General features: G+C 45.2%; 3 protein-coding genes across 3 annotated transcripts; 2 read left to right on the plus strand and 1 right to left on the minus strand.

Moving 5' to 3' along the window:
- Window positions 1-6,796, plus strand: LOC135351233 (ubiquitin carboxyl-terminal hydrolase 31-like). Its single transcript, XM_064550194.1, has 7 exons — window positions 1-1,045; window positions 1,564-1,889; window positions 2,150-2,377; window positions 3,804-4,028; window positions 4,319-4,529; window positions 4,771-4,893; window positions 5,341-6,796. Exons 1-7 carry the CDS (start codon window positions 179-181, stop codon window positions 6,772-6,774), a joined length of 3,414 nt encoding a protein of 1,137 aa, XP_064406264.1. The 5' UTR covers window positions 1-178; the 3' UTR covers window positions 6,775-6,796.
- A 65-nt stretch (window positions 6,797-6,861) lies between these two features.
- Window positions 6,862-10,783, minus strand: LOC135351239 (tether containing UBX domain for GLUT4-like). Its single transcript, XM_064550200.1, has 11 exons — window positions 10,624-10,783; window positions 10,445-10,500; window positions 10,283-10,380; window positions 9,883-10,114; window positions 9,240-9,831; window positions 9,048-9,187; window positions 8,647-8,792; window positions 8,227-8,289; window positions 7,985-8,177; window positions 7,424-7,548; window positions 6,862-7,054 (listed from the first exon to the last, which is right to left on the minus strand). Exons 1-11 carry the CDS (start codon window positions 10,702-10,704, stop codon window positions 7,047-7,049), a joined length of 1,734 nt encoding a protein of 577 aa, XP_064406270.1. The 5' UTR covers window positions 10,705-10,783; the 3' UTR covers window positions 6,862-7,046.
- A 40-nt stretch (window positions 10,784-10,823) lies between these two features.
- On the plus strand, window positions 10,824-14,447 carry LOC135351237 (uncharacterized). Its single transcript, XM_064550197.1, has 11 exons — window positions 10,824-10,919; window positions 11,005-11,219; window positions 11,281-11,416; window positions 11,468-11,956; window positions 12,044-12,279; window positions 12,383-12,476; window positions 12,603-12,838; window positions 13,114-13,256; window positions 13,511-13,654; window positions 13,813-13,897; window positions 14,222-14,447. The coding sequence occupies exons 1-11, from the start codon at window positions 10,898-10,900 to the stop codon at window positions 14,393-14,395; spliced, it is 1,974 nt and encodes a 657-aa protein (XP_064406267.1). The 5' UTR covers window positions 10,824-10,897; the 3' UTR covers window positions 14,396-14,447.
- The last annotated feature ends 75 nt before the right edge of the window (window positions 14,448-14,522 follow it).

Consider the following 14,522-nt stretch of genomic DNA (forward strand, 5'->3'; position numbering starts at 1 on the left):
AGTACAGTACAGCATTCTTGTAACAACATTCTGCCAGGAAGCCCCAAGAATGCTTGTAATTAGCTTGTAATCGTGCATCCAATCTAGCCTCAAGAAGCTTGATTGTTTACTATCGAATACCAACCAGCTTAGAACAAAAGTCCAAGCTCTCATCTATACATATAGCAGCCAGTTAGTTATGGATACAGCACCGCAGTACAGAGGCCAGAGCTCAAGCTTCAGGAGCAATGGACGTCGCCACCCACACGCCTCTCCCATGCATCTTACTCCAGTGACTGATCGCAACAGATACAACCAGTACAGCTCCGACCCCACGCTCATAGACGGTCCAGCCACTGACGATGAAGGAAGCACACGCTCTGGAGGCCGTAGGAGCGCTCAAGACCACTACATACACACACAAGAGGAGCAGCAGAACAAGCAAGATAAGCAAACAAAGAAAAAGAAAATGAAAGGTCTGAAAAGCTTCATGCATGTTTTCCTGGGTGGACTGAAGAAGACTTCGACATACACACCTTCCCATGACCCCCCTGACCACCTGCGATCCTCCAGTGATATAATCCAATCCACCCGATACCAGCAGCGAAACGAACGAGATGGGCTAGTGACATCCGTTTCCATGCGAACTACTGCCGACCAACGAGCTTTCTCTCCCGAGCATCCGCCGGGTCTGTGCGGACTCTTCAATCACGGCAACACTTGCTTTATGAACGCCGTACTGCAGTGTCTCAGCAACACGGACCGACTAGCCGAATACTTTGTAACAGATCTGTACAAGAATGACTTGAACCGTCAGAAATCAGCGATGAAAAAGTTTGGTACCAATGGTGTTGTGACCGAACAGTTTGCTGTCCTGCTCAAGTGTCTGTGGAACGGCCAATACGACCCCAAGCTAACAGCTGAGTTCAAGGACGTCGTGGGTAAATATAATAGCCAGTACCAGGGTTCCTCACAACACGATGCTCAGGAGTTCTTTCTGTGGCTGCTGGACAATGTGCACGAAGACCTGAATCAAGCTGGCAAGAAGAAGTACAAGCATATTAAGGTAACTAATTATGGATTTTTGGCCTCGATGTGCAGGTGTACGGTAACAATCTCTTGTACGATTATGTAATTCCTGAACGTGATTTAAGTATGCCAGCAGCAATACGATTCTTATTAGTATGTGATCTCATTTTGCTGTTAACCATGATTGCTGTGTGCCACTAACAGTTTAGCAATTCTTTTATTTACCAAGTCACCAGTTTCTTCTATTACAGCATTTGTCAGTAATTTACAGTAATCACCTCGCTTGTTCACACCCTTTCAACCTAGCCGCATCACCTGCCTTGCTATTGATTCCTCTCAAATAGCTGTCATTAGCACTCTAGAGCACCTGTAAACTACATCATTATGTCAGTGTCTTACACGGTAGCTTTAAAACACACACAGATGTCTCCACTTTTTAAAGTGTAGCAATCGTATTTTCAACGACCTGTGACATTTCATTAAGCACTAATCGATCATGCATGTAGTTCCATTCCTCATGACATTTCCCCCATCCCTGCACACACGCCCACGCAGGACAGTACTGGTCGCCCTGACGAGGAGGTGGCAGCAGAAACCATGAGGAGTCATGCCGTGCGCAACAACTCATTCATCCAGAACCAGTTCCAGGGACAATTTCGATCAGTCGTCATCTGTCCTTCGTGTGGAACCCGCTCAGCAACCTTTGACCCCTACGTGTGTGTCTCCCTCCCCCTCCCCCAGCGACACAGTCGACCAGTGTACGTGTCAGTCGTGTATCGGAGCTCCGCCCGTGTCACGAGGGTGTACGGGGTCAATATATCCATAGACTCTACTGTGAGGGATCTCAGGAACAGTCTAGCAGAGCTCTGTGGGATCAACAGGTGACTAACACGAGAGGGGAATTCATATATTGAATATATCTGCTACAGGCATGCTAAATATGCATGCATATCGTAAAATCAATATTAATTACCATACACGTTGGTTAATTAGAGTATAAAAAATTATTGGCATTTTGCTCGGGTGGTATATATGCAGTGAACCATACAAGTACGTACAAGTAGTACAATATAGCAACAACTCGTATTCAATTTTAAACACACACACACACCATATCCCATAACACCCCTCCCCCCCTCAGGTACCACCTTGTACTGTGCGATCTCAACGCAGGTGGATTTAACCGCACTTTCTATGATGACCAGCACATCTCGGTGGTCAATTCCTCCGACCTCCTGTTTGGGTTTGAGTGTCCACCGTATCGCGGAGACAACCCTGAGGCTATGTCCCACAACAACCCCTCAGGCTCCAAAGAGCTCATGCTAGTGCTAGTCGTCAATAAATTCGGGCAAACCAACTACGGAAAAAGGTGAACTAGCATTAGTCAATTGTACGTGTATTATACAAGTCTCTAAGTAGGTAAACTATCTAAAGTCCCTTAATTCTGTCAGAGTGATATCTCATACTAGCTAATTCCCTTGCTTAATCCTCTTGTTGATATATGCAATTACCTCTGAGTCAGTATATTAATCCTGTTTGTTTTTGCTCTATGTAATGTTAGTAGAAGATTTCTCATATTGATAGCTGTGTAGCTAGCTACTTGTAGGTACGTGGCTGTTGATTCCCCTTGACTGATTGCATGTGTGTTTTGTACACAGGTTGCTAGTGATGCAGGTAGCTATAGTTTCCCTTAACCATCTGTAATTAGTGTAGCTGTTTCAGTACCTGCATTTGTTTGTATACACTTTCTGCGTGGTTATACGTACTTAATGCATAGGTATTGAGTGTCTCTGTTGCTACCAACAAAAGCAGCCTCCATTGTGCATGACTGTGTGTGTGCATTCTCCTCATAGCTGGAAGCTCTGTAGTGTCTGACATTGCTCACAAACTATTCATTTGCTCCAATCATGTATGAGTTCAACACATTATTTTGTTACAGCCAGTATATACAAATCTAGATTGAGGTTCTGCATATCTAGATCTGAGTATGTACAGTGAAAACGTAGTCACCTGGTCTATAAGCAGGTGACCCTATGCAATATAACACAGCCAGCTCTGCTGGTTAACAAGTCCCAAAGTCTCTATATAGCATGTCTTTCAACCAAGTGTTAGCAGGCCAACTCTTTATTACAGTCATTGTTGGTTTGCTCAGGTGTCACTGCTCTCAAAAGGTTTCACATTTTACAGCTATAGCTAGCTAAAGTGATTTCTTTAATTAATTGCTATATTAGCTATAATAATCGTGTTATACACTGTATTAAATACATATACGTGCCCACAGTAATTTGGAATGCTTGTACAAGATGCCCTTACCCACACCCCCTCGCCTTTTCATTCCAAACATTCTCCAGGCAAGGAGAGTAGCAGTTGTGTAGGGGAAACAAGGGCCATGAATAGCTTACCCAGTAGTATCAAATTCCAACCTAATCAGTTGCCATAAAAGCTTTTGGTGTGGGATTGACTAGACACATGTGTTGTCTTGTTAGCTGCTATTACCGTGGCTACAGTGTATTCACATGCGTCCCTCACATGCTTACATTATGTCAACGTGTTTGCTGGTCAATGTTTATGAGAATCTCTCACATAGGCTCACACCCTCACCCTCACCCTCACCTTCACCTACACACCCCCACACTGCACACTGCACACACATACACCCCCACACACACTACACCCCTACACACACACCCTCACACCCTCACCCTCACCTTCACACACACACACACACCCTCACACACACACCACACCACACACACCCATACACCCTCACCTTCACACACCACACACCCTCACAGGTTTGGTTCTCCCCTGATCCTCCGTGTGTGGAGAGACCTCACTCACCAGCAGTTCCAGTCAGTGGTACTCAAAGCAATGTCGACCAATCTGAGGGAAGGAGTGCGATTACCAGAGGTCTGTCGTAGTGGAGTACTCTTCCAGTGCCGTATCGTGGACGGGTTGCCAGGGCGATCTATTCTCCCCACCGATGCTGACCATCCCTTCTACTCCCAATCAGTAGACAAGTGAGTACTAATAATTATAGCTATTATAGTATTTACTGGTTTTGTCCACATATAGAGAAATCTAACATTCATTGCACGGTGATTAGTGATGTGCCAATTAAATTCATATAGCGTATCTAATTTCATAAAATAATGAATAAAAGGTACACGCATACTGATAGTAACGTGTCCAAATATAGTCTGCACGATGATTAATAACAGTCTGTATGCAATAATGTTTAATTTAACTATGAAAGCCACCACACATAATCATATTAGACACTTCTCAGTCATAATCCTCCCTCCCCTAGAGCACTCCATGTGAGTCTACTGTACGGAGGCCCCGCCCACATCAAGATAGTGGCGGAGTGGGAACCTGAGACCAAGGCAGGTGTGTTTGGGGTGGTCCCAGACCTTGTCCCCCAGCCCCATGAGAGTGTGGCCAGCCTGAGGGACATGTACCAGGCCCCACTGGAGACCTCACTCAGAGACTGCCTCAAGATCTACACCAGAGAGGAGACTGTGAGTACTTGTGAGAATTCTTACGATTGATATAATGTATTTTCTAACTAACTCTCGAGCTAATGAAAGATACATGGACTATTTAATTATGGATCGTACGTCATATGCATAACTACGAGGTGTACTATATAATTATAGTTACTAGATAGAGCGGATAGTTTTTGCTATTATATATTGGTAACTTCATTCTGCATTGTACACTTTGAGACGCCTTCTTGTAACCCCCCCCCCCCCATTACAGTTGAACAGAGAGGACTCGTGGTATTGCCCCCACTGTAAGCAGGGTCAACAGGACGCCACCAAGAAGATCACTCTATGGACTGTGCCCGACGTGCTGGTACTGCATCTCAAGAGATTCAGACATGTAAGTCAGTGTGCGTGTGTGTTCACATACATATGTTATGTTACGTATTATATGAAATTTGTGACTTTGTTTGAAAGAATTTTCTTGTGTACTGTTAAGAAATCCAATACAGATAGAGTTACAGAATTTAAACTACAGCATGCATGTATGAACGTACACTATAAGCAATCCCCCAAAGTTTCAAAGTTTCAAGTACTAATGTTAATTCCTTAATCCTCACTGCCATTTGTCAATACATCCTCCACTAATACTGATAGTAGTCAACTTTTATTTATCTGGGGAGTCTCATCAGCTAAATTGCTGGTCTTCCTGAAAGCCCTGAGAATTGCGTACAGATAGATTTCCTATCGAAAATATGACATTCCTCTAATAAACAAGTTTGGATAGACCTATAGTCTAGTACTAGTGTCTATAGAATGTTCTATGACTCCTCCCCCTCCCCCTCAGGTCAGCCACTCGCGGACTAAGCTCAACACTCTTGTCAAGTTCCCAGTGAGAGGGCTGGACATGACTCCCTTCCTCGCACCTCGTTCTCCCACTAGGCCCGGCTCTGCTACCCTGGAGAGACGACACAAGATCGGACACGTCCCACGGGTCCCTAAAGCTTTACCCACCAAATCTGTCACCTTCCAAGAGCCTTCGAGTAAAGGAGACAAAAAACAAGCAAAGAACTCCTCCAGCAAATGGTGGAAGAAAACAAAGAAAGACGGCAAGTCACCAGACTCCATGCAAACCCCACCCATTTGCGACAGTCCAGCAAGTACTCGAAGCGCCCCCTCTCACTCAATTGCCAATGGTTACGGCTCCCCTGAGCATCGTATATCAAGCCCCGCCCACTCATCTGTTAGTCGATCCTCGTCCCTCGCTGAGAGTGCACTAGAAAATATCTACGACTTGTATGCTGTCTGCAACCACACGGGGAGCATGAACCGCGGTCACTACATTGCGTACTGTCGTAATCCAGCCGACGGACGTTGGTATGGCTTCGATGACGTGAGCGTACAGCCGGTAACAGAGGAACAGCTGATCACACCTGGAGCATACATGCTGTTCTATGTTCGTCAGTCTCTCCTTGTCCAATCACCTTTGAGCTCTTCCGAGTCGTCAGCTTCGTCGGGGAGCACCTCCCATTGGACGCAGCACATCCCTCACTTCAGACTAGACCTCTCTGACACCACCCCTCAACACAGACCCCGGTCTAGACAACGTCTTGGATCAACCAACTCTGCCATGTCTGCCCCACCCACTTCTGGAATTAGGGGATTTTCCCCTCAAAGCTCCGTTCCCGATAGCGACGATGTGTTCCATCGTCATGGCAACTCCCCATCAGCTCACAGCCTCCCCCAGTACCAGCAGGCTGCTCTCTCTCAACCCTCCTATCCCAGCAGTTCAGGTAGCTATCAACGTTCACACAGCAATGGCTACCCTCAGAAGCACTCTTCTGTCAGTAAAGCTCTCTCTTCCCCTGGTCAAGCTAGAGTAGCCGCCAGTGGGCGTCACCCCAGTCTGAGGTTGGGGAAAGTTCCCCGATATGTCGAAGACGACCTTTACTTACGAAGAGGAGCCAGTTTCCATGCCCCGCGTCACCACAGTGTGAAAGAGGCCTCGGAGATGCCCTCGAACGCACACTTCCCCCAATCTCGGCCCGTCCTACCCAGTCGATCGATCCCCAACATGAATACAGACTCTCCTGAGAGCTACCAATACAGCCAACCCCTCTCACAAGGCGCCATGGCTCCGTGTCGCTCCATTCCCAACATGCCTCAGGAGATGGGCCCAGTCAAGCGTTACCCACAGAACAATATCTACGATCATTTCTCTGCACGACCACAGGTCGGGGTGCCCTATGATGGTGGGAGGGGCCATGAGTCGTGTGTATAAACTATCTCATTGTGTCTTCGTGTTAGTTCAGCTCTACCTTATATTTGCTGCCAACAGTTTTTCATGTTATTATAATTATCATAATAATTTTATGTTCAGATACTTTTTAAACCACAAACAGAACAAATAACACGTAAACACAAAAATCATTCTATTATTATAATAATTATAATGATGATATTATAGTTATAAAGATAGCAAGAGTTCAGCTATTTTGTCTGGCTCTTGATAATTATGTCTTGTTCATGTTGTTGAAACCAGTTGATTGATGATCATTTACCTGTAGAGTGTAACAGTTATGACTACAGTCAAAAGTGCATGACAGTGTTGCTGTGGATATAGACAGTACTGTAAATATATAATATGCATAATTGCATGTGATTGGTGATGTAACATGTATATAGAGATATACTGTGTATTACCAGTATAGGAAGGAATGAGGAATGCTGTACAGTGAAATCTGTCTATTGTGGTCACCCGCTAATACAGCCAGGTTAATGGGCTCCAAAGTCTCCATAGCATGTGTTCAGTCAGACCTGTGTCAACAGGCCCTCTTTATGTTAGTCTGCCCCCAAGGGTGACCTTTATACATGTAGACAAAACAGTTACCACGCCTACAAGCACTCGATACTCAATAACACTTAGTTACCTATCTTGAACCATTTTGGCATTGTCTTCCCGATAGCTGCTGACACAACACTTTTCCTCCCTTCATTGTCAGCGGGGGATGTCTGAGTGGATGGAGTCAGTGATGACTGGACCCTGCCGGTAGAGCTATGTGTGTGTGTGTGTGTGTGCGCATGTGTGTCAAGAAATGTGTCAAGAAAATAGATATCAGGAACGTAAGTTATGGCCGTTTAAAGATCTCTATTCAGCGTACTAAGGTTCTAATGCTCCAAATTCAACAATTTTCTGATTTTCTGAAAGCTTAGAAGGAGCTCTTTCAGATAGCGCTCAAATCCCAGCACAAACAGCATTTGCATTACAGTTGACACTCCCTGTACTACATATGTGTGATTATAATTATAGACGCAGAATATCGCTTTTAAAGTCGATATCTGAAAAACCTGGCATTTAAGGCTGCATTAAAGAAATAATCATATCCAGGAGGCGTCATGAGCAAAGTACGCGGATAAATACTGCACTATTATTATCTGTACAATAGAATGCTCTTAAAGCAATTAATACAAGTCATGTGACATCCCCTCACCCTCTCTTGTTGGCTATAGCAAGCTCTGCCTGAAGTGCTGACTGTGCATTCTCCAGAGTGGCTCTCGACAGCAAAGGGAACGTCGTGTCTCCTCCCCTGTCCACCCCCAGATACACAATGGCTGCAGGCACAAACCCCGCCTCCAGTAATGTCACCCGTCCACTTCGCAGTATTGTCTTAGGCGGGGTGGTGTCTGAGGGCAAAGGTCAGTTAGGGGGTGTGGTCTCAAATACAAGGCTTACAGAGATGAAACTTAAGTCCTGGGTCAGCCAAGTTGTCTCTTACGAATTTCACCAGTGCCTTCACTGCAATGGAGGGGAAGAGCACATATTACAACAGGTGGAGATGGAAGAATAGCTCCAACACTGCAGAACAACATCATGTTGGTGTTGGCTGTCTTAGGGAATTTGATATTTGATGGTGAAAGCATAGGTTGCATTTGCACCAGGACTCTATAAATTGTATTGGTAGTCAACAAAGCAGAGAGAACAGTAAAAAATTATTCACGCAAGATTAGAGGAATTAGATAGTCAACAAAGCAGAGAGAACAGTAAAAAATTATTCACGCGAGATTAGATAGAGAGATTATACAATTGGGAAGGGGTAGTTATTAATGTTGAGAAAAGATAAAGGAAATAAGCCTAGTAGTACGGCTAACGTACGGCTCTCCTGTGGTCTGAAGAGTCCTTGCAGTACCCAGCGGTCGGGGAGGTGAACTCTGAGCACTGTTTGGGAGTAGCCCTCAAATCTCTTCTCTTTCAGTACTTGTCTCATGGCCGATGTCAGTAGGGGGGCGTCTTCCATCGCTCTGTGGGGGGTATAACACAAATTAAACTTCCCTAATGAACGCATGTATAAGTCTAAAATTATACATGTAGCCTGATCGAAGCATTAATTTTTATGAATCTGTGAATCCATCACAGAACTTGGGGAGGGATCTGAGCACGCACATTGGATTTATTTATAGGCTGTCTTTTGAAATAGTATGTTCCATAATCATATTCAAGACAAGCTCTCAAGGTTACCAAAAGCTCTTTGTATTCGTACAATAATTATAACTCACGCTTGTTTCTTGAGGTCACTTTGCATCACTTGCACGTCTCTCTGTGTGACAGTGAAGAAGTCGTCCGCGAGTTCCTCCGTTCGTACGAGGGGCAAGGAGTCGTCCAGATGGTACACCACCTTCTCACGATCACACGGCTCCTGTAACAAGGTACACTCACACACTTACATCCTCACTAGTCTAACAACTTACAGCATCCATGTTGGTTCCAGTAGCCACAGGTCCTGTACTGGTAGTAGGCTGGTCTCTTGTGGTATAAGCCTCACTGCGGCTAGCTGCCAGCTCTAGACTGGGGGAATGGGTGGTCATCAGGCTACTAGTAGCTGGCTCCAAACTTGGGGCAGGGTCAGTGTTCACGCTAGCTGGGTCCAGGCTGGGGGGATGGTTGGTCATCACGCTAGCTGGTTCCAGGCTGGGGGGATGGTTGGTCATCAGGACAGCAGGTTCCAAACTTAGGGCCGATTGAGTCATCATACTACCTGTAGCTGGCTCTAGGGTGGGAGGTTCAACTTGTGTAGTGATGGAGGGAATATCTTGAGGGAAGTAGCTGATGGGGTGGGCTGGAAAGTGGTACTCTTCTGTTGATGGCTTTGACAGCTTTGACTTTGGTGGATCATCATCGCTCTCCATAGTAACATCATCGTTAATTTCCATGGCAATTGGGTCAGTTTGAGCCTCATTGGTCGGTGTTGAGATGGCTTCTGTTCCCTCTATTGCCTCAGGTACAGTACTAACAGGAGATGGTGTGGTCACAGACTCTGCACTAGCTTGTCGCTGAAGAAACCTATGGAATAGAACAAGACTCGATACACTAATAAAATAGCAGATCATTCACCTTAGGGCAGCCCTTCCAGCTGTCAGACCAAGGTCCTTGAGACTTTTTTTCTTGAGAGCCTCCTCCCCACACACCTGCGTGTTCATATACACCATGACCGGCTCTCCGCTAGGCTCGTTGACCACACCCACTCGTTCTAGGACGTCCCATAGCGAGATTAAAGGGTCACTGAACTTGGCTTGATGTCTTGAACCATCCTCACACTGTACAGCCAGCAACACTTCACATGAGGCTGGGGGGGAGGGGGGACTGTAACAATACTGCAGGAATGTGCCCGTGATACTAAACCCAGACAATGATTATCACCTCTCTTAGGCTTGCACATTAAAATAGGCAAATTTGTGTGCTTGGGTGGCTATCTATTATTGATGGAAGAAATATAACTATGCTGGTAACAGACCTTGTGTCCTATTGGCTGGTATCATCTCCAGGTGGGCATTTTTTGGTATGTTAGTGTATCGGAATAATACTGACAGATCCATCGTTTTACCTCCATGTCTGTGAGGGGGTGTTGGTAGTGTGTGTGTGTGGAGGGTGTGTGGAGTGGGTGGGGGTTGCTTACTTGAGTGTGTGTTTGAATGGGTCCAGTCGCTGCTTTAGACAGGCGTCCTCTAGCACCTTCATGGTTTAATGGATATTTTATGATGGGCTACAAAAAGATTGAGTGGCTACTACTATACTGTACTGTACTACTATACTGTACATGACTACCCAGCAGACCAACGCACACACAAGACATACCTTGAGTACTGCAGTAGAAGGAGTGACCTTGACAGTAACTCTCCTGCCGTTGGGACATAACACAGTCAATGAAGTAGCCATTCTATGTTTTATGCATGTGTACGTGTATACACGTACACATGTGTAGACTATTTCTAAATATAGCGCATTTTCTGTGACCTTTAAACTCTTGTCTCAAAAGAAATTGACCTTCGAACTCTACCCTGTTACTGTTCTTTAATTGGAAAATGTTTAAAGTTTTAACTTTTATTTGCACTGTCTTACCTTGAAAGCGATGAATCCAGACTTAATTGAAGGTATGTATAGCTGTGTAAATAATCAAAGTACACGTATACAAAGTATGAATCTCAAATAATCATTTTTTCACCCCCTACCTTCCAGTGTTGTATTTGGCCAATGCGCTGTCGACACACACTGGTCTTAGTGTACAAGTATCCTCATTGAGACAATGCAATGCTTGGTTCTATACGCAATTACTGACTCAGCTGTTTGACATCGAGATGAGCCCCCTATCCACCGAGACAGCTCGTTGCCAGGCAGTTGTTGACACCCTTAGCAACCACCTCTCTCCTCAAGTCAGTCTAGACCACATCAAGGTACGAGTTATAAATAATAAAATTAAAAAAAAGCCACTCTCCAAATCATATATTTTTGCAGGGTGCTGCTTTGGCGATGGGTGACCTGCTCTCAATTAAGAACCTCCTGGATATATTCTCTGTCCTCTTCTGTCTACCACCCACTACACAGTGTGAGGAGGACCCAGCCAACGACTCTAACCTCATCTCCACCGAGGGTAAGTGGTGGTTAACTCCAAGCCTGTCAGTTTTGATTCAATTCCTCTCAGGTTTCAGTGTCATCTCCGAGGTACTGCATGAAGAGCTGAGAACGGTCCCCCTCACACTTCACACACAGCACAGCTCTACAACTGATAGCAACTCGACTACTGAATTGTTGAGACCTGTTCCACCGCTACCAATACTACTCACGGCTCCTGCTACCACTGCAACTCCTGATCAACCAATCAACTTACAGACGACACCCACTCAGTCTCCGGACAGACAGCTCAGATTATTGATGTCCCCTCTCCATCAATCCACCCCACACGTTTTCACACAGTCACGAGTTACACAACATCACACCCCTCACGCCCTCACCTACGACAACAGCCCCCCTCACACTGTCACAGAGGGCACTGTACTCCCAGCAGACTCCACCCACTCCACTGCCGTCCCTGACCTCACAATCACGGACCTACACACCACACCAGACACGACCCAAGAAGCAGAACAATCAACTAACTCATCCAATCAATCAGCAACTGTGGAACAAGCAGGTTCATAAAAATTAATGACACTCAATCAAAAGCAAGCCCTCACAATTACCCACTCACACAATTGTTCATTTATTCCTCCCACTACAGTGTATTCTACGGCTACAGGCCAACAAACTACGGCCGCACCTCTGTTAAGGTCAGACACCACTCAGGATGGCTCCTCTGTTGATGATGCTGGGCCACTGGACAAGAGTCGAGATGATGTACTGGCCACTCTGTATACAAACTATGTCAGTGGGCTGAGGTCAAAGGTCAAGGGCCGAGGATCTAGGAGTAAGAAACAAGTAACCATCGCAGTCAGCAGGAAAAACAAGAGAGCCAAGGTGAGAGGTGATTGGTGCATACGTACATGTACATGTATACTACTGTATGCGTGCAGTGTACAGTATAGTTATGTAGAGTGTACTCACTGTAATGTTACCACAGGCTCATGTGTACCCCAAGCAGAGTAGGGTGGTTGAGACTCCACCCACTTCCTCTGACAGTGAGGACGAACAGCCAGCAGACTTACCAACAGAATGTGAGTATATGACCAGTTATTTTGTTCGCAGCAAAAACAACATTTGAAGTACGTAACTGTTGATAATATTCGATTTGTATTTTGTATAGTATGTGGTTATGATTCATATCACGATCATCCCTACAGTTGCCATGGGAGACGATCTCTTGCCCCTTGTGGAACGGGACTTCCCCTTCCTCCATGTGAGCCCCTCGATGATGAGAATGCTCTGGCAGAAACAGGTGACTCAGATACGTGCCCTTACTAATGAGGGGATGAGGTCAAGGGGGCGTGGCATGCATGGACGAGTGGCTGAGATAGAGAAGAAACAACAAGCTCTGTTGGGACTCATTAAGAAGGAGGTGCAACACACTCAAAGAATGGTGAGATAATTAAAACTGAAAACGTACAGTGGAACCCCTCTTAACGACCGCCCCTGCCGAGCCCTGTTATAAGACTAGGTTCTTAACGGCACAAAACGACCCTCCAAGTAAAGATCACCTCTGTATTATGGCCATAACATTGTTCCACAAATGTGTCCGTTATACATGTACATTGTATAGGGATTCTACTGATGGTTTCAGAATACTCAGCTAACTTTTCTCTGCTATTGTTATTGACCCCCCCCCCCCCCCCCCACTCCTCTCCCTGTACATAGCAAAGATTGTCAGAGGCTAGGTCTCAGAGACATGCAGTGGTTGGGAATGTGGCCAAAAGACGCCAAAATACAGCACGTGCAAAACGTTACTTCTCAGACTATGAGCTGGAGTTGAGGGCTAAACTACAGAGACAGAGAACCAGGTAAGTGCTTCATGATCGATGCTTTGTTGTAACTCTGCACTAGCTAGATACATTTTTCTGTGTATATAGGTGTATATAGGACAATCGAAAAAAATTACGTGCTTACCTTTATTCGAGTGAGATTATGCATTATCATAGTGCTTGAAGTAACAAGCCGACAACATTTAACTTACACTCTGTACAGTACATGTATGATAGATCCATGCCCATTATAAGTTTTTCTAACCAGTAACCATATGATTTTCCTGTTCCAGAGAGGAGCAGATCTTCAAGCGTGCATTTGATGGTGGACTGGCACAGCAGCGAGAGAGAGTGAGGGAGCTACGAAGAGTGACCAGGGAACAAGAGAAAGCCGCCAGCAAACAGCATAGGGACACCCTCGACAATATGGAGAACTTGTATCCTTTCAATATACGTGTACCATCTGACCTGTATTATAAGTTAGCTGCTACTGTATATACTTACATGTTGACTGTTAATCGTGGGTTTTATGTTCTGTCATTGTTTGCGTTTAGGTTACTTTCATGCAGTGTGTATTCCTTAACCCGGTGCCAAGCTATCGTGACCAGTTTGAGATGCTGTCGGAGTCCATGGCCAAAGAGAGAGTCAACACGACCATCAGGGAGAAGGCTCAAAACAAGGTGACCTAGCTTGTCTTAGTGGTGATGCTACTGAGTTTGCATGTACAGTACAACTTCCGAATAAAGAAAAGCCAATACAAATTCATTATTTGTCCGTTCTAGAGAGGTTGTACTATGTTTTGTGTAGGAAAGTAATTTGGAGAATGATTGAAGCACTGTTCTTCCTTACTTTATACATGTACATGTACCTCACCATACCGATACATATGTACAGCTTGCATGTCTTTGGTCGTCTTTTGGCATGGGGATGGTTAGGGTAAGGGTATCGTTTGTAGCTATGTATCAGAATGTAAGAACTAGCCGTAACTGTATCCCTCGATACAGTTGGTGAGTGGTATCCGTCGAGAGCTCCGTGGGAAGATGGAGAATGAGGTACAAACATTACAGAGCACGCTGGACAGGGGGGCAGATATTACTCACTTCAGAGAACTGGATGAACTCACACTCAGACACAAGCTAGCTAGTCTATCATTCACTGCAAACGTACACCGAACTTGATTGCTCTATATGTTTAGTAATTTTGTACATGAAATAATTATTATTATTGTCATCAGAAGTTATGGCAGTAAACCTCTGAGGACGAGGGCGAAGCCCCGAGACCAAGGATGGTTTACATATAGATTTA

Source organism: Halichondria panicea, chromosome 17, assembly GCF_963675165.1.
Source record: "Halichondria panicea chromosome 17, odHalPani1.1, whole genome shotgun sequence".
Taxonomy (NCBI): domain Eukaryota; kingdom Metazoa; phylum Porifera; class Demospongiae; order Suberitida; family Halichondriidae; genus Halichondria; species Halichondria panicea.